This window comes from Balaenoptera musculus, chromosome 2, assembly GCF_009873245.2.
Source record: "Balaenoptera musculus isolate JJ_BM4_2016_0621 chromosome 2, mBalMus1.pri.v3, whole genome shotgun sequence".
NCBI classification, from domain to species: domain Eukaryota; kingdom Metazoa; phylum Chordata; class Mammalia; order Artiodactyla; family Balaenopteridae; genus Balaenoptera; species Balaenoptera musculus.
In genome coordinates, this window is record NC_045786.1 from 144501201 (window position 1) to 144525778 (window position 24578).

Consider the following 24578-nt stretch of genomic DNA (forward strand, 5'->3'; position numbering starts at 1 on the left):
GACTAAAATTTTCTTTAGTTGACAGTATCAAGGGTCAACAAAGGTGTGGACAATAGGAACTCTCGCACACTGCTGGTGGGAGTATAAACTGGAAAATAAAACAATAGAAATTTATTATCTCAAAGTTCTGAAGGCTAGTAGTCCAGAATCAAGGTATGTGCAGGGCCATGTTCCCCCTGAAGCCTACAGGGGAATCCTTCCTTGCCTCTTCCTTGCTTTTGGTAATTTGGTGTCAATTTTTGGTGTTTTTAAGCTTATAGATGCAACACTCCAATCTTCTATCTTCACATGGTGTCTCCCTTTGTCTCTTCATGTGGCATTCTTTTTATAAGGTCACCAGTCACATCAAAATAGGGTCTCAGCCTACTCTAGCATGACCTCATCTTAACTAATAACATCTGCAATGACCCTATTTCCAAATAATATCACATTCTGAGGTACTGCGAGTTAGGACTTCAACATGTTGGGGGTGGAGAGGGGGGTGAGATGACACAATTCAGCCTATAATATACACCAAAAAGAATATTCATAAAAGCAATTTTTCACAATAGCCCAAAACTACAAACAATCCAAATGTCCATCACCATTAGAATGGATTTTTTTAAGTTGTAATACATGTATGTAAAGGAATACTGAACAGAAATGAAAATAAGAGAACCACAATAACATGAAACAACGTTGATAAATGTCACAAACATAATATTGAACAAAATAAGTCATACATGAAATATACATACTGAATCTACTCATACTAAAAATAAAAAGTAGGCAATCAAAACTAAAAATTTATTTAGGGATGCAAGGTGATGTGGTAAAAATGTAAAGAAAACAAATGATTACCATAAACTGAGAATAAGTGTGACCTCTAATCAGGACAAACATTGTGATTAGGAGGGGACATAAAGGAGCTTCTGGGGTATTGGCAATGTTCAATTTCTTTACCTGCATGGTAAGTTTACACAGGTACAATGAACTGTACTATTATTTTGTGTACTTTTCTGTTAAGTGAAATTTTAAAATAATGTAAGTGAAAGAAAAAGGAGCTTTGCTGGAAATAAAAAGTTGAAAAAATACTAGAGTTAATATCTTTATCTCAAAGTTCATGCTTAAATAAGTGGAAAATAAGCAAAGTGCAGAAGTTCAGATAATATGTTGCCTTTTGTGTAAGAAGGGGAAATAAGAAAACATCTATTCATTTGTGCAGCAGAAATACAGTAAAGGTAAACTAGAGACTAATTAGGTTCATTTCTTCGAGAGGGGCAGGTAGGAATAAGGTGGAAAAGAAAGAAGAAATGAGGAAGGGGTATGATACTCAGAATCTCTTTTGGACAGGTCTGCCATTAAGAACTATGCTAACAACTCACATCCCACAGAACAACAACAAAACAAAGTAATCAATAATAATGAGGGGAAAAACTAAAATGGAATTCAAAACAGAACCAAATGAACTGGAACATCTGATAAATGAGTAGTGTAACCACACTGGAAAAAAAAATTAACCCGAGTAATTTTTAAACACAGTATCTGAACCATATATCTACAAACTAAAGACAAAAAGAACTCTAAGTAAATACTGAATTCTAATTAAGAGGTTTCTTTTTTTGCAGAGGTATAGGTTAGCAACTCTAAAACAACTTTCTGTTATTCTAGGATTAAGCAAATAAGTACAAACATTGTGGATAACAAGAAACAATTCTCATCAATGTGGAAGAAAGTTACAAATGTGAAAGAGAACAGAGTGAACCCTGTGATGATAAACTGGAATTGGTGTTATCAGTGTGAATTGGTTGCTTTTAATATATATAGAATAGACAGATAGATATGTGTGTGGACATATATGCATTCACTCATGTCACACACATATGTACATATCTATTTCTTTTTCTTTTTTTTTTGGCCATGCCACGCAGCAAGCAAGATCTTAGTTTCCCAACCAGGGATCGAACCCATGCCCCCTGCAGTGGAAGCACAGTCTTAACCACTGGGCCGCCAGAGAAGTCCCAGTATGTATCTATTTCTTAACTCTATCAGCTGACAAAGCCCAGAAGCCATGACACCCCAGTAGCAAATGAACACACCTAGCACACAGATCTTGATTTGCAAATATATTCTCCACCAAAAGGAACTAGGGATCCTTAGAGAAATGGCTGACTCCAGGGTTGGAATGAGCCTGGGATATCTTATTGTGCCAAAACATAAAGAAAATCCTCAATGAATGACAAGGTCATGTCAAAAGGACCTAAGAATCAGCTTGAAACGGTTCCCATTGGCCCAATCTGGGACAATTTGAGCATCAATATAAATTAATGATAGTAAAGAAATATAACTCGTTGAATAAATAAGAATCCAAGAGTCTACAAGGATATAAATAAATAAGTAGGGGGGAAAGGAAAGCTCTTCTTTATAGCAGAAAGCCAACTAATAAACACAGAAGGAATGAAGGAATTAGAAAATCACCATTTGGCAACCATAATAGTAATAAATGATTTAGGCAAGAATTATCAGTGAATGCTACTGGAGGGTAAAAGTTCTGAGCAATAACAGGGTATTTACAGACCTCGAACTACTCCCCCCCCAAAATACCTAAATTACAAAAAGAAAACTTCTAACTTTACAGTGGAGTAACCTGACAAACACTACCTTAACCAAGTGATCAAAGTTAACATCACCAGAAATGGGACAAATTGACAGCACGTGCCTCCATAAGCATCTTTTCCATGGTATTCCTAACAAAAGTGTATTCTTGCAATTAATATGTTAATTCAGAGTAACAGATTCCAACTGTTGAATCATTCTCGCAATCCTGGAATAAACAATGCTTGGAACGTGAAAAAAAATGTTTTTAAGTGCATGAGGTGAATTTAATTATGAAAATATATCAAACAAACCCAAATTAAGAGACATTCAACAAAATAACTGGCCTACTCTTTAAATATCAAGTCATGAAAAACATGGAAGATTAAAGAACTGCTCCAGATTAAAGGAGACTAAAGAGATAGGACAACTAAATCTAATGCACAATTCAGGATATTCTTTTGCTGTAAATGACATTCTTGGCACCACTAGCAAGATCTGAATAAGACCTACAGATTAGATAATGGTATCATACCGGTTTAATTTTGATAATTGTACCAAGGCTATGTAAAAGAATGTCCTTGATTTTAGGAAATGCACACTAAAGTTCTTAGGGAAAATGGGCATCAAGATTGCAACCGACTCTCAATCCAAAATAAAAGGTGTATATATGTGTGTATTATATGTATATGTACACACACACACACACACACACACACAGAGAGAGAGAGGGAGAAACAGCAAATGACAACAGGAGTTTGACATAGGGAAAGAGAGATAGAGATTAAAGAATAAGACAAATATGGAAAACTTTAATATACGGGGAATTAGGGCAAAAGGTATATATGGAGGAATTCTCTGTACTACTCTGACAACTCTTCTGTAAGCCTGAAATTATGTCAAAATAAAAAAACTAAAAAATCTTACACAATACAGAAAATCAGACACTTCATAAAAGAATCAAAGATGAGAAACTATGCAACCACTTAAAATAATGAAACACCATTTTTTTGCTACTTAATTGGCACTAAAAATGTAGATGACAATACTCAGTGTCAGCGAGATTCTAGAGAACTTGGTACTTTCATATTTTGCTATTAGAGTAATAACAGGTCTAAAAAAAAAAGTACAGATTCTAATGATTCTACGGCTGGGACTCCATACTAAGGAAATAAATACTAAATACTGAAAACTCATGATACACTACAGCCTTATTTAAATAATGTAATCACTACAGCCTTAATGCAAATTGTAAATTGGGAAAAACTTAAGTACAACACAGGGAGAGTTTAAGAAAACAGATATAATCACTCATAGGAATTATTCAGTTAATAAAATATAAAAAGTCTATAAAAACTAAGTAAACATGGAATAGCGCATACAACAGACATAATACGATAAAATAAAAGTGTATGAACACAATAATTACAAACTATGGTTTTAAAAATATCTACACACAGGGACTTCCCTGGTGGTCCAGTGGTTAAGACTCCATGCTTCCATGCCACGCGGTGCGGCCAGAAAAAAAAAAATCTACACACAGAAAAAGAAGACAAAGAAAATCCACAACATTGTTATAGTATCTGTAGGGTGGTGATATTGCTGAATGAGGTTGTTTTCCTTTTCTTTATCTTTCAAATTGTCAGTAACTTTACTATTTTAATACTGAGGAATATGCAACTAATAATAGAAAATAAGCTTAGCTACTATTTTAACATTAATCCTTTGTGTTTACAAAATGCATGTGGAAATATTTCTGAGGGAAAACACGGGGGAAAAAGTCATGATAAACTAATTTATACAAATACCTTTATTTTGTCTTTAAACATATATCACAGTAAACATGTGAGGGAGGAAGCTGATCAAGTCCGGTAGGGAAAAGTTTACAAAAGATACATTAAAAATATTCAGACTGGAAGCATGAGCATCCTTACATCCTTTCTCAAAGAACAAGCACATTCTATACAAATGATTGTGACAAAGAATTTTAAAGTTCAAGAGCCTGTCACAGTAATGAGGTAAAATATGGACAAGAGGAGTCTTGCAGGCGTCTCTCTCGTCCAATACTCACTGAAGTCTCATTCGTTTTTCAGGGGGGCCTTTAGTGCCCACAGTCTGTTGAACGTTCTTTGTGGTCTCCTTCTCCTCAGATTTTACAGTTTCTGGTATAGGTTCTGCCTCTTTCTTTGTCTGATCCACTAGGCATCAAAAGCAGATATTTTTTGGAGGCGGAGGAGGGTGGAGGGATAAGACCAATTTAGACAACAGTTAATGTGAATGGTTCAGACTCTCAAATTAATTTAGAACTACTTATCTCAAGTTCTAAATTTAGCTGTTTCATCAGGCAGATGTATAAGAACCAATTTACAAACCAAAAACCTGATAATACAAGCAAATTATGATACTAGACAAAAACACATGACATTTAAATAAGACATTATGCATACAAAAGATACATAATTATTCTATGCCAGGTCAATGGATAGTCCAATACCTATTCTCAATGATGAAACAGAAGGCCTTTTTTCAAACTTTTGACAACCTCGAATCACCTCAGCTTCTCCACACACCCTCAATACCTGTTCATCCCACTCTAACGCATCTTTCAAATACTAGTATCACTACCACAAAAGCACCACCTTTTGGCAATCAGCAGATCAAAGGTTAGGAGTAACAAACTAGCATTAGAGAGTCTAAAAGGACAAAATGATCGTAATTCACCTCACATGTTATGATTGTTACTGAGTTATACAGGTTGTTTGGTCTTATTTCAAGTTTGATAAGAATTATCAGATGAACCATACCTGGGACAGGCTTTTCTCCAGACTTTTGCTGTAATTAAAAAAAAAAAAAAAAAAAAAAAAAAAAGTGGGGAAGAGGGGTGGAGGAAGAGGAAGAAGAAAACAGGGCAGGTTAGCAAAGCTTTTTGCTTCTTGACATCATAATTTTCATTAAAATTACACCTGCATGAGAATTATATTATAAATGACTTCATGAAGAGGAACTACTATCCATGTACCATAAAAAAGTAAATTTATCATTTTCTACTTCTTATTCCCCTGTTCCAGAAAAGACACAAATCTAAAACTAGAACAAAAGAATCAAACATAAAAAAACCCTTGAACATTAACAAAGCCCTTTGCCTCTGCACCGAGGCTACAATGCTTTATAAAAAGTAGCTAAGGAGAATCCAATGAGAGGGAATAATGGAGCCTTTCAAGACTCCAGAGACTTATTTGCATAGGGTATATGAGCTGTAAGTAAGTAGAATGAAATTTGGATGTCTGACTTTTACAGTTGGCAGGTAGGGGACGTAAAGAAAAAGAGGTATTTTTCTATGAATATAAGGCTTCTGTTGAGTGTACTATTAGAAATCAAACTGCAGGAAAAAATGATGGGGGCACTAGGAGTCAGGAACAAGGTCAGATCCTTCATTCTGCACAGCAATTCTTTTACTTCAGGGGGCCCTGTCATCTCCTTGTTCTCACTACCCAAGTTAAATGCTTTAAAACACTTTCCTCCTCCTCTCCCTCCTTCTTCCTCCTCAAGGCTCACAACCTACCCCTCATCCTCAGCCAATAAGGGTGTCAAATGCCCCAAGTTCTCTCCCATCTATCTACCTCCAAACTTATTATACCTTTATATACAGACATATATACATAAAAAATACCTCTCGATACTTCCCTGTCATCTCAGAATAAAAGTGTTCTCTTTATTTTTATAAAGTTTAATGCCTCCATTTGTTTTCTGAATTTCTTTCTGAATTTACATGCCCTCCTTAAGCTTCTTATCTATTCCTATGACTAGAGACTACACAATTTTCTGATGTCACACGCTCCAGATTCATGCTACAAACTGCCTACTAGCCCACTCCAACTACAAGTTCTGGGAACCATTATACTTAATAAGACCAAAATTGACCTTCCCATTATTACCCATTGTACAGAAAAGGTTAACATAGAAGGCCTGAGGCTACTATCCTTAGAAGGGCCAGGCTGCAAGGTTGGCCTTTGGCTGCTATCTGGAAATTTGGATTTCAGGAGGGTTCCCACCATTTTGTAACTGATAATGGCAGTTCATTATGCCTAGACTGTTTGTATAAAAAATGTTGTTTTTGTTGAATACCTGCCTTCCTTCAAAGAATGTGGAATTCTGGTATGTGTTAGGTAGAAGGTACCTACCTGAAAAACCTCCCCCAAAAACGTGGGCACCGAGTCTCTAATGGACTTCCTTGGGCAGAAATATCACTTACATGTTGCTGCATCTTCACTGTTGAGGCAAGAGTGTACTCTGTATGACTCTTCATGGGAAGAAGAGAGTGTAAGGAAGCCTGCAGATGGATTCCTCCAGACTCCACCAACGCCTTTTTTCCTTATATCTGGCTGTATAGCCCTACTATGTCACTGTAATAACTCCTGTGAGTCCTTCAAGCAAATCTCCAAACATGGGGGTGGTCATGGGAACCCCCAACACAACAACATTATTACCTATTTTATGAACATATTAGGACTTCAACATGTCTAAAGTAATTTGAGGGAACTAATAATTTTTCTTTACTTTAAAACAGGAGAGGAAATAGATGGTGTAACATTGAGGAATGAGAAATTGAGAGGGGATATTCTTATACTGCTACCACTGAACCACTTGAACTATATTGGACACTGGACCATATCCAGACATTAAAATAATGTCATTATCTACCTAGTGCACACTGTCTAATCTTTTCTAGTGAATACTGTCACACAAACTAGTAGGATGTGGTTTAAGACGGGAAAATAGAATGGAGGTGGCCTTTCTGACAAAATTTATTAGGTAACTTTGGAATAAACCTAACTGAAGCAATATCCTATGGTGTCCTAGCAGTTTCTGAAAACAGCACTGAAAAGACATTCATAATAAAAGGCACTGAAGGCCTGAACTCCTATCACATCAGTTTTGTTAATTTCAGTAGTAACAGAAGTTAAAATATGGAAAAAGGAGCTTCAAGGAAAAATGCAGGACTTCTCCAATATTCTCCTGAGCACCCCCATAAAGGGGCAACATCCCTCGGATCCAGAAGTCCTAAGCTACGAATGGTTCTGGGAGACACAATGGGTAACTAGGAGCTCACAGAAGGCTTCAAGGAGACCAAGAGTCTATTTTCTTCTCCAGATCTGAGGAGAAGTGCTGTGGGTCAGAGAAACAAAGAGATTATTAAAAGTTCTAGAGAAAGCCTTCCTTCTCCTAGTTCTGCTACATAGAGTTGACATACTCTCTCTCTCTGAGTTGGCTTTTGGCCCCTGGATGGTTAAAAGAAGGTGAGGTTCTGGAAAATGACAACTTAAGGATGACTATGGCTAAACCTTTACAAGAAAAATGTAAAAACTCACTGAAACGATATGTAGTCTGCAACCTGCTTAAAATAATTGGGAGGAAATAGGGCAAGAAGAGAGAAAACAAGATTGACCATGCCTGATAACTGTTGAAGCAGGATAATATCAATAGGTACACGGGGGTTTCATTTTTTATTATTCCCTCTATTTTTATATATGTTTCTAAATTTCCATAACTTTCTACAAAGTGAAGTTTTTTTGTTTTAAGATTCAAGAGAGTCTTTGAGCTTTCTACATTGTCCAGCCTAGCTCACCGGGATAGAACAGTATATGGAATTCAAGTCAGGACCCCTAGCCAGAGAAAAAGGAACTGTCATTCAGCTGGAGTACCACAGAACCCAAACACAGCAGTAAGCTATTGAATGTTCTGGAGGTTGGCTTATGAAAATAGAACCCCTAACAACTATATTTAACCCCAAATCTGTTTCTTTTCCTATATTCTGAATTTGGGTTCAACACCAAGTTGATTCTAATCCTAGGCCTGAAACCTCAGAATCATCCATAATGCCAATCTCTCCACATCCAACCACCAAATTTAGGCAATGCTAAATCTGAAATATATCTTGAATCTGTTTCCTCTCTATCTATGGCCACAGAATTAATTCAGGCTTTCCATAGTCTAACTTCCTTGACTCCAAACATCACATTTTTTTTAACATCTTTATTGGAGTATAATTGCTTTACAATGGTGTGTTAGTTTCTGCTTTATAACAAAGTGAATCAGTTATACATATACATATATCCCCATATCTCTTCCCTCTTGCATCTCCCTCCCTCCCACCCTCCCTACCCCACCCCTCTAGGTGGTCACAAAGCACTGAGCTGATCTCCCTGTGCTATGCGGCTGCTTCCCACTAGCTACCTATTTTACATTTGGTAGTGTATATATGTCCATGCCACTCTCTCACTTTGTGCCAGCTTACACCTTCCCCCTCCCCATATCCTCAAGTCTATTCTCTAGTAGGTCTGCATCTTTATTCCCGTCTTGCCCCTAGGTTCTTCATGACCATTTTTTTTTTTGTTTTTTAGATTCCATATATATGTGTTAGCATACGGTATTTGTTTTTCTCTTTCTGACTTACTTCACTCTGTATGACAGACTCTAGGTCCATCCACCTCACTGCAAATAACTCAATTTCATTTCTTTTTATGGCTGAGTAATATTCCACTGTATATATGTGCCACATCTTCGTCTGTTCATCTGTCAGTGGACACTTAGGTTGCTTCCAAGTCCTGGCTATTGTAAATAGAACTGCAATGAACATTGTGGTACATGACACATTTTCCTATGCATCTTCTATACCATTAATGGTTATCGTCCTAAAACAAACAAGTAACTACATTATTTCCTTGCAACTGTTTTTAAACATTTAATGGGTCCCTACTACCATCATCAATAATTCACAGCTAGTCAGTGCTGAGTGTCAAGAAGATGAGGCAGAGGATATCTCAGTTTACTTCAAGAGAGGATGTATTTGAAAAAGAATGTACAAAAATTACCACTGCTTTCATTTGTCTTTAGTGATGACAGCTATTGTTTTAATACTTCAAATAACATTTAATGTACCTGTAAACGTATGTTTACAGGAGTGGTACCAGGTTATGGGTTTAAAATAGTGAATAAACACTGGACTATAGAACTAACCACAAACTCCTTTGTGGAGCATATACAATTCTTCTCAATATGACCTTAATCGAAATTTTAAGTCTCATATTTCACTACCCTTCCCTTCACAAACACATAAGAGTAATAAAACTTCAGAGTATTTTCTGGTCCCTTTCCTTTTTTTTACAGGTACATTGAGGTATAACTGATACACGAAAAAAACCTGCACATATTTGATATACACAATTTGATGAGTTTGGACATATACATACACCTGTGATACCATCACCACAATCAAGGTAATAAACATATCCATCACCTCCAAAAGATTTCTTCTGCTCCTTCAGTTTGGGGTTTGTGTGTGCGTGTGTGTTAAGAACACTCAATATGAGATCCATCCTCTTACCAAGTTTTTAAGTGCACAACACCATATTGTTAATTGTAAGCAGTATGTTGTACAGCAGATCTCTACAACTTATTCATCTTATATAACTGTAACTTTACAGCCTTTTTAGAACTCCCTATTTTCCCCTTCTTCCATCCTCTGGCAACCACTATAATATTTTCTGCATCTGTAAGTCTATTTTAGATACCTCATTGAAATCATATAGTATTCATCCTTCTGTGACTGACATCTCAATTAGCACAGTATCTTCCAGGTTCATCCATGACACCACAAATGGTACAATTTCCTTCTTTTTTAAGGCTGAATAATATTCAACTATATGTACATCCCACAGTTTCTTTATCCATTCATCTGTTGATGGACATTAGGGCTATCTCCATACCTTGGCTATTGTGGATAATGCTAAATATTCACAAAAATAATAAATGGGAATACAGATAGCTCAGGTTTCAAACTATATTACAAAGCTACAGCAATCAAAACAGTATAGTATTGGCATAAAAACAGACATAGATCAATGGAACAAAATAGAGAGCCCAGAAATAAACCCATGCATATATGGTCAGTTAATTTACACCACACACAAAAATTAACTAAGAATGGATTAAGACTGGAATGTAAGATCTGAAACCATAAAACTCCCAGAAGAAAACATAGGCAGTAAGCTCCTTGACATCAGTCTTGGTGATCAGTTTTTGGGTTTGACGTGAAAAGCAAATGCACCAAAAGCAAAAATAAACAAGTGGGACTACATCAAACCAAAAAGCTTCTGCACAGCAAAGTAAGTCATCAACAAAATGAAAAGGCAACCTACAAAATGGAAGGAAATATTTGCAAATTGCATATCTGATAAGAAGTTAATATCCAAAATATATAAAGAACTCATACATCTCAACAGTGAAAAAACAAACAATTCAATTAAAAAATGGGCAGAGGACCTGAATAGATATTTTTCCAAAGAAGACATACAGATGGCCAACAGGTACGTGAAAAGTTGCTCAACATCACTAATCATCAGGGAAATGCAAATCAAAACCACAATGAGATATCACTTCATAGTTGTTATAATGGTTACCATAGAAAAGACAAGAAGTAACAAGTGTTGGTGAGGATATTAAAAAAAGGGAATACTTGTGTACTGTTGGTGGCAATATAAATTGGTGTAGCCAATTTGGAAAACAGTACAGAGGTTCCCCCAAAAATTAAAAACAGAACTACCATATGATCCAGCAATCCCACTTTTGGGTATATATTTGAAGGGAATGAATACAGGATCTCGAATGGACACCTGCACTCCCACATTCACTGCAGCATTATCCACAATAGCCAAGGTATGGAAACAACCTACATGTCTGTCAACAGAATGGGTAAAGAAGATGTGAGATATATATATGTGTGTGTGTGAGAGAGACATATGTGATACACACGCACACATATACAGGAATATTATTTAGTCATGAGAAAGAAGGATAGCCTGCCATTTGTGAAAGGATGAACCTGGAGAGCATTATACTAAGTGGAGTCAGACAGGCAAATATGATATATCACATCACTTATATGTGGAATCTAAAATGTTCAAACTCCTACAGAGAGTACAGCAATGCCTGCCAGTGGCTGAGGGGGTGGGGGAAATGGGGAGATGTTGGTGAAAGGTATAAGATGAAATAAGTTCTGGAAATCTAATACACAACATGGTAATTATAGTTAGTAACATTGTATTATATATTTGAAAGTTGCTAAGATAGTAAAACTTAAATGAACTCACCATAAAAAAGAACAGTAATTATGTGACATGACAGAGATGTTCGCTAATGCTATGGCGGTAATCATTTTGCAGTATATAAGTATATCAAATCAACAGGTTGTACACCTTAAACTTACCCAATGTTACACCAATTATACCTCGATAAAGCTGATAACAAAAAGTTTATCCCTAAGTATGTTTTTGATGCTACTGTAAGTGGGATTTTCTTGATATCCTTTACTGATAGTTGTTAGTATATAGAAGTACAACTGATTTTTGTGTGTTGATTTTGTATCCTGCAACTTCACTGAATTCATGTATTAGTTATAACAGTTTTTTAATGGAGTCTTTAGGGTTTGCTATGTATAAGATCATATCATCTGCAAACAGATAATTTAACTTCTTTTCCCATTTGGATCCCTTTTACTGCCTAATTTCTCTGGCTAGGTCTCCCAGCACTATGCTGAATAGAATTGTGGCGGGTGGATATCCTTGTTCCTGATCTTAGAGAAAAAGATTTGTTCTTCACCACTGAACATGATGATAGCCGTGGGTCTGTTATACGTGGCTTTTATGATGTTGAGGTACATTCCTTTTATACCTAGTTTGCTGTTTTTATCATAAAAAGATGCTGAATTTTCCCAAATGCTTTTTCTGCATCTATTGAGACGATCATGTGATTTTTATCCTTCATCCTGATAATGTAGTGTATCATACTGATTGATTTTAGTATGTTGAACCATCTCTGCACCCCAGGGATAAATCCCACTTGATCATGATATATGATCCTCTTAATGGGCTATCACATTTGATTTGCTAGTATTTCATTGAGAATTTTTGCATCTATTTTTATTGGACTGTAGTCTTCTTGTCTTGTAGTGTCTTTTGGTCTTTGGTAACAGAGTAATGCTGGTCTCATAAAATGAATTTGGAAGTGTTCCCTCCTCTTTAATTTTTTTGGAAGAGTTTGAGAAGGATTGGTGTTAATTCTCTTTAAATGTCTGGTAGAATTCACCCATGAAGTCATCTGTTCCTAGACATTTCTTTGGGAAGTTTGTGATTACTGATTCAGTCTCCTTACTCATTATTGGTCTGTTCAGATTTTCTATTTCTTCATGACTCAGTCTTGGTAGGTCATATGTTCTAGGAATTTCTTATAGGTTACCCAATTTCTTGGCATATAAACTGTTTACAGTAGTCTCTTATGATCATTTTACTTCTGTGGCATCAGTAGTAACATCTCTTCCATTTCTAACTTTATTTGAGTCTCCTCTCTTTGTTAGTCTAGCTAAAAGTTGGTCAATTTTGTTTATCTTTTCAAAACACCATCTCTTAGTTTCCTTGCTTTTTTGTTGTTGTTGTTGTTTTTATTGAAGTATAGTTGATTTAAAATGTTCTGTTAGGGCTTCCCTGGTGGCACAGTGGTTAAGAATCCGCCTGCCAATGCAGGAGACACGGGTTCGAGCCCTGGCCCGGGAAGATCCCACGTGCCGTGGAGCAATTAGGCCCATGTGCCACGGCTGCTGAGCCTGCACTCTAGAGCCCACGAGCCACAACTACTGAGCCCGCGTGCCACAACTACTGAAGCCCGTGTGCCTGGAGCCCGTGCTCCACAACAGGGGAAGCCACTGCAGTGAGAAGCCCGCGCACTGCAGGGAAGAGTGGCCCCCACTCGCCGCAACTAGAGAAAGCCCGCATGCAGCAACGAAGACCCAACACAGCCAAAAATAAATAAATAAATAAATTAAAAAAAAAAAAATGTTCTGTTAGTTTCTGGTGTATCACTGATTCTTTTCTATTGTTTTTCTAGTCTCTATTTCATAATTTTTAATCTTTGTAATTTCTTTCCTTCTGCTAACTTATAAGTGGAAATTAAACAACACACTCCTGAACAACCAGTAGGCCGAAGAAGGAATCAAAAGGGAAATCAGAAATTATCTGGAGAGAAATTAAAATGAAAATACAACATACCAAAACTTATGGGATGCAGGAAAAGAAGTACTAAGAGGGAAGTTTATAGCAATAAATCCTACATTAAAAAGAAGGAAAGATCACAAACAATCTAACTTTACACCTCAAGAAACTAGACAAAGAACAAACTAAGGGATTTTCTCGGTTTCTGAGTATGTGTTCATTAATCACCTTTCATGTTTTTGGTTTTGCATTTTCTGTTCACATATTCTAGATCAGCACTGCCCAAAATATAATGTGAGTCACAAATACAAGCTATATATGTAATTTAAAATTTTCTAGTAGTCACATTTTCAGAAAGAAACAGATGAATTCTATTATTTTTAACCAAATATATCTAAAATAGTATCACTGACATATAACCAATATTTTTAACTATTAATGAAATATTTTATAAATTTTTCTGTACTAAGTGCTTGAACCCAGTATGTATTTCACACATTACACAACTCAATTTGGACTAGCTGTGTTTCAAATGCACAATAGTCACATGTGCCTAGGGGCTACTGTACTGTGAAGGTCTAGGTGTTCTGCCACGAATGGCCAACCACACCTAACCTCATACACTCTGTAGTCACTACTCATTATCTTACACACAGCTATAATTCATTTATTTATTTATTCAACAGACTGTTTCATCTTCAAGCGCAATGCATGAGATTTCTCTAAACTGGTTTTTTGGTCCTGAGTTCCAGCTGTGGCCTCTGCTCCCTTCACTACCACGTCACCATTCCAACAGTACATCTCATCCAGTAGAGTCAGGGAAGGGGGAAGGAAAGGCCTATTCTAAAGTCATCTCAGGGTGTGAAAAATCTCAGTCTAAAACAACCCTCGAAAATCTCTTAAATAGGCCCTCCACAGGAAAAACATGACCTTGTGTGTACACAGCCCTGTAAAGATAAGTAAGAGCTGAGACAAACCATAAGAATAACATGTTCACATATTCCATCTCACACTTACTTCTCTGCAAAAGCTCATTTAATACCACAGTACGTGGACCTGCTATTGTTGTTGGAATGCCCAAGACAACATAATGGAATTCATATAACTCCAACACCAGTATATGTTATATGTCTATTTATTATTACTCCTGCCTCCTCCATTTATCATGCCAAACCCTCCACATCAAATGTACTATTCTTTTTATTACAAAGTTTTTATTATTCTATCATTTAAGGACTTAAATACCCTCTACATCAGGCTGGAAGGCAGCACATACAGTAAAAACAGCATGAGTTTCAAATTTTAGTTCTGTTACCATCTATGACACTTTCAGCAACCTTCTGAATGAGAATATTATCTATATTCAGTCCTCATAGTTTATGAAGATTCAATGAGGAATTAAACTTTAGAGCACAGAACAGTACTAATTCCATTCCCTTTACCACCTCCTCCATTAAGTCCTTGAAAAACCTTCCTTTGACTCAGAGATCATTTTTTTAACTAACGAGGAAAATCAGTATTTTTAGGTCACATCTGAAACAGTTCTCAATTAAAAATAAATATGCCAGGAAAAAGTGTTGAATCAAAATTAACCACATGCATTCTCATTACCTGCACAAATTTGGGTGGAAATTTTTGTCTAAGGTCTAGGAGTAAAGCATCCACACGCTGTCTCTGAAAAATAGAGCTTGGTTCTTCTTTCCTTTTGACTTTAGGTTTGACTTTATCTATTAAAATATAAAGTCCAAATCAAAACATTGTCTAACTACTTTGGTGCCTTATATTTTACAAATCTTTGTCTGCCATGAATATATTCAAATTTCATTATTTTTAATGTCTGCTATTCCAAAGATAATCGCCCCAAATACGTTAAACATAGCATATACAGAGAAGCATTCAAACTCTCCCTCTGAAATGAGGTTAAAATTCTAACATTTAAAAAGCTGATATATCTTTTAAAGACATTTCAGTTTTAGCATGTAAACATGGATAAACATCGTTCTTATGTTTCCAGAATTACTTAATTATGGAAAATTTTAAGGCTAAATTTTCCATAATTACCTAAGTCACATTCAGATTATTGTTTTGAAATTATCTTGTGTATATTTTAAGTGTATTAAATGGACTTTTCCCACAAAACCTAATAGGTACAAATGGAAAATGCAACTTTCATAAAACTCAAGTAACCATACTCAATTATGAAGACTATAATCCACAGGAAAAAACAGGGCAAACAACAGAAGATCATAAAGACAAGAGAGAAAAGAACTTGCAAGAAAAATTAGGAAGCTAATCACATGTGGGATTTTCCTTGGGAGGGGAGTGTGCTGGTGGACTGTCTATATAAAGAAAGGGTTCCAGTTAAGTTTTACTCCAAACATTTCATTAGGGTAGGGGCAAAGAGCTCTTGGGAGAAGTTTATTCAACTGATGCAAACTTTCCTAAGTCAAATGTTGTCGCTGGGACCTACTATTACGAATAAATATAACTGTATCTCAAAGACCATTCATTCCACGGGTCTGAATTTTATTTAAAGGCTACCTTTTCCATAGTAATTCATTTTAAGTTGCTATTTCTCTAGAAAGAAATGCAGAATATAGGTATACTGCTATAGATACATCTCTAGAAGTACTTTTATTGGTAAAATATGGTGCAGAACAAGTAGCAGATTAGCAGCTATGGCAACTAGAGGACCTGGCATCACGACAGACGGTAACATGGAAAGATCAGAAAACAGACTGGTCATCTGGAGATAGGGCTTTAAGAGCATCTCCCCTGTTTCAAAAACTTGGAAGACTTGGGTTCCAGACTTCAAGATGACTCAACAGTTTGGTAAGCAGGAAATATCATCATTACTCATTCCTCATCACTGATTTCCCCTACATGTCCTAAATATTTTAAAACCTTGCATCAACTTATCAAAGATTATCATGTACCAAAGAGATTAAAATTTGTACCTGTTCCTATGGGAATGCTATTACTACCACATCTAGTTACATGAATCATAGCTCTGACAATGTCATCATCCTATGAAACCTTCCTATGGAGAAGTAAAACACAGCTAGAAATCATCAATAGCCATTTTCCGAAAGAAAGCAGCTTCATTCTCCAAGTAACAAAAAGTGTTTTAGGAGGGTCTCGGTGTCCCACCTACCTTGCTCTTCATGATCTTTGAAGTGCCACCAATACCCTTTGGAAGGATGATATCGACAGTATGACATAGCTTCATCAAAAGCTGACTGAATGCCATGTACCGCAGTAAGCTTATAAAGAGAAAACAATTCTGAATTACTCATCAATCGTCCAAAATTTACAGAGTGAACACAAAATATTACATATGCAAAGACAGTAACTCTTCTGCTTTTCAGAACCTGAATCACTATGTATCTAGGGGTGGTATATACTTTGAATATGGAGTTGGCCCATAGGAACCAATGCTTAAGATATTCTAATAGTCAACACTTTATACCAACTTACACAAGGGAGAGGAGTTCCTGTTTAATTCTTGGTAGCAAGGTAGTTCAGTTAGAAGTTTTCTTTAATGTTTAAAGTATGTAAAGACACTCACCACTCTAGAGTTTATAACTGATCCCAAGTCCGGTGCCTGATAGATCACTCCGGCAATAATATAGTAATCAGCCAGTGGGATAACTAAAGCAGTGGGGAAAAAAAAAGTTTATCAATATAGCTATGCACACAAACTGCTAAATATATTTCCATAAAAAGAACAACTAAAGTTTGACATTTTCCCATACTAAAGCTTCAGATAGGGTTTGGCAAGTCCTGTTTTTGTAAATAAAGTTATATAGGAAAATAACCACACTCATTCATTTGCGTTATTATCTAAGGCTGCTATGGCACTAGTTGAATAGTTGTCTCAGAGACCATGAGGCCCACAAAGCCTGAAGTATTTAGTCTCTGGACCTTCACAGAAAAAGTTTGCTAAAAAAAATTTGCCCTAGGAGCAGTGTTTCTTAAACTTTAACGTGCATTTGAATCACCTGAGTATCTTGTTAAAATCAGATTCTTACTCAGTAGGGACAATGCATTTCTAACAAGTTCCTAAGTGATCCGAGGCTGCTGTCAGTCAACCACACTTTGGGGAATAAGACCTTAGAGCAAGAGAGATTTAGGGCCCAGGATGAAGATACCAGACACACTGAACTTGCCTCTGTGCCCCAGTCCGAGGTCCTAAAGAATAAAACAGTGGCTAGTGAGGCTGGTGCCATCTTCTGTCGTTTCTGTACCTGGAACCCTTTCATCATGGAACTCTTGTCTCCAGCTTTGTCTTTCTTCTAAGTTTCTCGTTTTCTCTGGGCAGAGACTCTAGATCTTTGACTTTTTTTTTTTTTTAATTTATTTATCTTTATTTATTTATTTTTGGCTGTGTTTGGTCTTTGTTGCAGTGCGTGGGCTTCTCATTGCGGTGGCTTCTCTTGTTGCGGAGCACGGGCTCTAGGCGCTCGGGCTTCAGTAGTTGTGGCTCGCGGGCTCTAGAGCGCAGGCTCAGTAGTTGTGGCGCACGGGCTTAGCTGCTCTGCGGCATGTGGGACCTTCCCGGACCAGGGCTCGAACCCGTGTCCCCTGCACTGGCAGGCGGATTCTTAACCACTGCGCCACCAGGGAAGTCCTAGATCTTTGACTTTGAAAGTAAATTTGGACTCCTGACTCTGGAACCACAACTTCAGTAGCAAGTCATTCTCTGGAATCAATACTAGGGTGAAGGTTATTCTCAAAGGTCTTGATGAGAGTATCTAATTTAAGAGATGTAGCTGGTCATCTCTGGAATAGGTGACTAGCTCTTTGATTCAAAATCAAGTCTGAATTCTATACTTTTCAGTATGATTTCTAAAGCAAGTTTTTGTCTGGTAATTTTGGTTGAATGTGTCAATGAGGATTTTCCATTGATCTTTTATGAATGTGGTGCAACTGCATGTATCATGAATTAAACCTGATTTCCTTCTGAGAGACTAGAATTTTGACAGGCAGAGGACGTCTACATGATCAGCCCTCAATAAAAATTCTGGACTCAGAGTCTGAGTCTTCCCCGAGCTCTGAGCAGACATATTACACACGTGGGGCTGCACTTCACTACTAGAGGGAAGGTGCACTTGCTGTGGCCCCTCACAGAAGGGAAAGCATAGGAAGCGTACACATGGATTCCTACAAATCCCTAAAACAGAACCCAATCCACAAAAATAAGAACGTATAGCTCAGGAGTAAATAAATCATGGTATTTTAAGAAGAAAATAATGCCTGAAGTTTACATATTTTTACCTTGAGTAGGGGACTGCCGCTGTTGCTTCCGAATGATAAAAAGAATGGGCTCTTGAGCATGTAAAAGGATGTATTCCACTCCGACCATCTGACTGAAAACAGGACACAGACATTCAGAGATCTATGAATGCCCTACAAACAATTCTGTAGAACATTCAAATTACCACATAACAGTATAGCAACACTGTAAACAGGATAAAACTGCCTATGTTTGATATTAAAAATTGGCTGTTCAATAAAACTGGCTATTTTTCCCAGGTAGGTGGGGCACAGATAAAGTAAGATTTCGTTTTTAAACAACAACAAAATTTCTCTACAAAAATCCATGATGAACTTAAATCGGAGTATTTTCAGTCATGAAACTACAATGAACCTACATTTCAAAAAAGGCAACCAAAATATCAGGATGCTTCCTGACCAAGGAGATCTATAAATATATATAAAATATAAAAATATACATGAACACTATACCTGTCTTAATATAGATCGCTACTATATATTGTACCCAACCAGAAAACATCAAAAACCTTACCCTCACCCCCAACATATTTTTTCCTGACATACTATGTTTAAAAGCAACACCAAGGTATCTCAGTAAATGTAAATATTTACCTCATAACAAAAGCTATTTAAAATACCAGAAATTTAATTTCTTAGATCCCCTGCTCCCCATGTTTAGCTGACAGATGAAAAACTTCATTACACAGTTGTTTCAGAAACTTTTGTAATAGTAATAAATTCTTAATTATTTAGCATCCCAAGTCTGAAGAATCTTGCTAAATTTGGCTAAAATTTTGTTTGTCAAACAAAGAAAAATCTACTGTAAACTCGACTGTGGTTTAAGACATTAAATTAGATGTAGAGGAGACAACATATATAGTTACCTGGTTAAGGACAACAGTTGCATTGCTGAAATCAATGAGATTTACATCTAAACCTCATAGTTGCATTTTAACTGGACAGTAACATGTGAAGTTATAAAGAAAAGACTTCCTAGGTTACAAGTGACTACTAGTAATTCCTTTGCATGTCAAATTTGCACAAACCCAAACAAAACTCCGGTTCTTCCAAAACTTCTACTCTGTACTTCATGATCCACAGCTGGAAAGAACTATTCATTACGAAATCTGCAGTTGGCAAAGATGCTACCTTCTTATAATAACTTACTTTAAGTGTTCTAATGTTAGCCTCTGCATTTTGACCACTTCATTATTACATGTCCTGTCATAAAAAGGATTACTTCTTTCTGAAAAGTAATCCAGGACACTTCCACTGTTCAAAATAGGGATCCAGGAACTGTCAACCCAAGAGATTCCCAGCAGATTATCTATAGAAAGGAAACAAAATGATAAAGGATGAGAAAAGAGAAAAAAATCCAATCCAACAAACATTTATTATGCATATAATGTAGGAGGCACTATGAATATAAGGATGACGTGGACCCTAATCTACATACCCTCACCGTCCAGCAGAAGAGATAAGTATGCAAGAAAGCAATGACAACACAAGATCCATAATAAAGGTATGAATAAATGTGTTATGAGAGCACAGTGAAGCGAGCAGAATACCTTACCTGAGGGAACAGGAATGATTTTTCATGGGGTGAGGAGGAGGTGGGTTTTAGCACTATATGTTAAAGAATAAATAGAGGCTCACCATGGAGAAAAGAGAGGCAAAGTAATTCCAAGCACAGGTAATGCATATACAAAGGTAGGGAAATATAAAAGTATATTATATGTTTAATTGGGAGATTCTGATTGACATATATACACTAATATGTATAAAAGAGATAACTAATGAGCCTGCTGTATAAAAAATAAATAAAATTCAAAGATTCAATAAATAAATAAAAGTATATGTTTAAAGAATAACTCAATTACTTGAAGAAGTTATAGGATTTGAAATCTAGAGAGGTCTTTCAAAATATTGGAAATCCTGAGTTTTTATAATGTTGGCAACTAATTCAAAAATTTTCAGACAATATGTATGCCAAAGGAAACACATCCATTGCCACTAGTGGGAGATCTTCCAATTAAAGAGACAGAAATAAGTTAGGAATCTATTATTATAGATGAGATAATAAAGATGTAAAAGGGGCAAATGAAAAGTAGAATGCCCTTAATTACAGCCATACAATTTCATATTTTAAAGAATTAAACCTTAAATTTTTCAAAATAGAAAAAGAAAAAGAAAAGACATGATAAGTAGGGCTAGATAGCTTTAATTAATGAGCTTTTATTGGGTACTGGCTGCAATGTGTCATACCACTGACAGTACTAAATCCCACTAGCTGTAAGTCATGAAACATCAAATTGCCTATATAATTACTGGTTGAAGGAGGAAGAATGGAAAACTTCTACCTCCCCATGCCTTAGTTTTCTCATCTATAAAATAGGGATTATAATAGTATCTCCATGCTAGATTATATACGTAAGATGCTTAGTACATTGTAATAACCCAATAAATGTTCATTATGATGATGATGGTGGTAGTGTTGGTAGTCAATTTCTTTTAAGATTAATATGAACAAACTTATTTCTGGCTTAACCAAAGGCTGTCCTAGTTTGTGCCTCTTTTTTTTTTTTCTAGTTTATGCACTTTTAAAAAAAATAGAAACATTTTTCATTCTCAAAAGGGTATAGGTTTACTAGATATTCAAATGGTCACGCTAGATTAAACTCATTTCAAATGTCACTAATCTCTGCAAAGGCTTTCTCTACTTTGCAAGGCAGAAATAATGGTTTCTTTCTCTATGTCCTCATAGTGGTTTCTATATAGTTTTATTATTAATTACTAATAACCCACAAATACAAATGTTTTCCCATTAAATGTTGAGTTTTTTAAGGAACTGGGGCTGTGGGTTACTCATCAGAACTAGCACAGGACCTGTTTGGTAAGAATTAGAAAATGTTTACTAATTCAAGATTAAGGGCTAAGGACAAGTTACTCCACCGGTCATAAAATAACACACACTCCAGTATCCAAGGATGTTCAGTTACAAACTAGTTAACTGGGGTTAAGAGGGTGGTGTGTGGCTGTGAAATAGGATATATTAGTTCTCCCACATAGAAACTACCTGTGACCACAGCCCAATAAAGAGAATACACTACCAAAACACGCAGACCCCAACTATTTCTTACCATCTCCACTGTTACCACCCTAGTCTGAGCCACCTCCAAATCTCCATGCATTACAAAAATGCCTTCCTAACCGGTCTCCCTAACTCTACCTTTGCCCTCCTACAGTGTTCTCAGCAGCCAAGGTGATCCTAAAAAAAAGTAAGTCAGGTTACGTTCATCCCCTCTGGTCAAAACCCTCCAGGTGGTTCTCTATTTTACTCAGAGGACAAACCAAAGGCCGTACCACGGCCCACAATTCCTGTATGATCAAGTCACCACACCAATTCTCTCTCTGACCTCATCTACTTCCCGCCTCCTCTCTCACTGTGCTTCAGCCATACTGGCCCCCTTGCTGTTCTTCGGACATGTTCCCACCTTAGAGCCTTTGCAATGACCCTAACAAATCTAAATAAAAAGTTAAAAGTTATGAAAGCTAAATAGCCTGATGGACTAAATGTTTCTCTTTTTTATTCAGAAGCAAGGGAGAGCATATTGGCATGGCTCTAATACAGCTCTCTAACAATCAGCAAGTAATGAAATTAGGTACTTGATATTCTCACTCATAACGAAAGACATATAGTAAACATTATCCAGAACTGCTGAAGATCACTGGACATTTTGACAATATATAAATGACAATATATTTGTAATATGTGTGCTAGACTCCAATTTGGTTAATATAGAAAAAGGAACCTCAAACGTCAGGAATAAGGTAGGCCCCAGGCCAAGTGCCAAGAATGAACCAAACACTGTCGGCTCACGACCCCACCCCCTTCTCTGTCGTTCCTTCACCTGGACAGAACAGCCCCAATACTGCTGTAGAGATACGTATGTAGGACAACACCGCACAACTCAAAGCCCAGAGCTTCTTCCAACCCCTTCGTTTTGACGCTTCTAAGAGACTCCTGAAGAACTGCGAAAATCTAGGCAATTTTTCGACAGATTGGCGCTTTGGGTCGTTCACAGAAAACATTCCAAAGAGCTTGGGAGACACCACAAAGGAACCGGAATCTTGCCCTCAAGAGCTATAAATCCTTAAACCAGATTCCAAACAATCAGGAAACAAAGGGGACAGCACAGGTTACCTCGGATATCCACCGCCGCCATAATTCCAAAGGCGTTCTCAGGTTCTTCTTCCGGCGCAGAGTAAACGTAACAAGTCTGAGACGAAAGAGCTCTGCTGCAGAGCAGAGGAATGTTAAGGAGGAACCAAAAGAGGGGAGGAGACTGCGAGGCCAGGAAGACCGGGCAGGGAAAGGGAAGAAGCGGAGAGAATAGGAGGAGGAGCGGGGCGGGGCTGAGGGGCGGGGCTGAGAGAGGGTGGGGCGGGCTGGGAGGTGCAGCGGGGCGGGGAAGAGGGGAGGGGCGGAGAGAAGGGGTGGGGCGGGGCTAGGAGGTGGAGCGGGGCGGGGCTGAGGGGCGGGGCTGAGAGAGGGTGGGGCGGGCTGGGAGGAGCAGCGGGGCGGGGAAGAGGGGAGGGGCGGAGAGAAGGGGTGGGGCTGGGCTAGGAGGTGGGCCGGGGCTAGGAGGTGGAGCGGGGCAAGGAGGAGGGGGGCGGGATGGAGCCGGGAAGTAGAGCTGGGTGGGGAGGAGAGGGGTGGGACGAGGCAGAGAAGGGCGGGGCGGGGCTGGGAGGTGGAGCGCGGTGGGGAGGGAAGGGGTAAGAAGGGGAGGGAGAGGCTAGGAGCTGCTAGCAGGAAGGAGAGAGCAGCGCCAAAAGAAGGAGAGGTAGACGCAGGGCATACTACCGGGGTAAAAATTTGGAGACTTTGAGGAAAAACAGAGTGAGCAGAGCCCTGCCCAACGTCCACCAATGAGGGATTCGAAAATTCGACCTTGATCTCCTGTGATCGTTTATAAAAACAAATTCTGATTGTGCAGAGTTGGGGGTGGTAACATCTTTCATTTTAAAAGCTCTTTCAGGTGTATCCAATGAACTGTTCAGTTTAGGAGCTACTGGCCATTCTGTTTTTCACCCTGCCTCAAGTGTGGGGATGGGCCGGACTAAGCAGGAAGAATTTGACAGTCGTTAGCTTTTATGTGACTAAGCCCATTAAAAGTCTAAACCCATTGAAGAAAATATTACATGCCTCTGAGACAAATTTTGACAAGACAGGAAATGCTTCTGAAGCAAAATATTAACAAGATTAAAAGAAAGGGAATACACCTGGGTCCCTGAGTAAAGACCTAATGTCTGCATTCTGGCTAATCTGGGCTAGATAGCAAGATGCCAGAGAGGGAATAATTCTGTGGAATGAAGGAGCCATAGGAAGCCTTAGAAAGATTTTCAAGCTCCATAAAAGCAAAATGATGAGGATATCTGCAAGCAAGACACAGATGCCAAGAAGAGAACCCCCAAATCTGAAGAAGCCCTTTGTATGGTGATGAAGTGTTAGTGCCTATATCTGTTCCAAAACTTAGGTACTATGAAGGTTCCCCCAGAATTTAACCACAAAACAGAGGTAAGGGGGTGGGGGACCATGAATTTATTGGAATTTTCTACCTCATAGACTGGGAATTCAAAAATTTTAACTCTAAGTGGCATAAAAATATATTTCTTTGTTAC

At 37.5% G+C, this 24578-nt stretch overlaps 1 protein-coding gene across 1 annotated transcript in view; it reads right to left on the bottom strand.

Annotated features, from left to right (window-relative positions):
* Window positions 1–4366: 4366 nt before the first annotated feature.
* MED6 (mediator complex subunit 6) overlaps window positions 4367–24578 on the bottom strand; it is a 49442-nt gene continuing 29230 nt past the window's right edge. Inside the window, exons 2-9 of the mRNA XM_036844297.1 lie at window positions 23098–23192; window positions 20061–20220; window positions 18894–18985; window positions 17185–17267; window positions 16771–16879; window positions 15228–15343; window positions 5379–5406; window positions 4367–4772 (exon numbers count right to left, since the gene is read on the bottom strand). Coding sequence (XP_036700192.1) covers window positions 4642–4772; window positions 5379–5406; window positions 15228–15343; window positions 16771–16879; window positions 17185–17267; window positions 18894–18985; window positions 20061–20220; window positions 23098–23119 — 741 coding nt within the window. The 5' untranslated portion in view covers window positions 23120–23192 and the 3' untranslated portion in view covers window positions 4367–4641. The remainder of the gene's footprint in view (window positions 4773–5378; window positions 5407–15227; window positions 15344–16770; window positions 16880–17184; window positions 17268–18893; window positions 18986–20060; window positions 20221–23097; window positions 23193–24578) is intronic.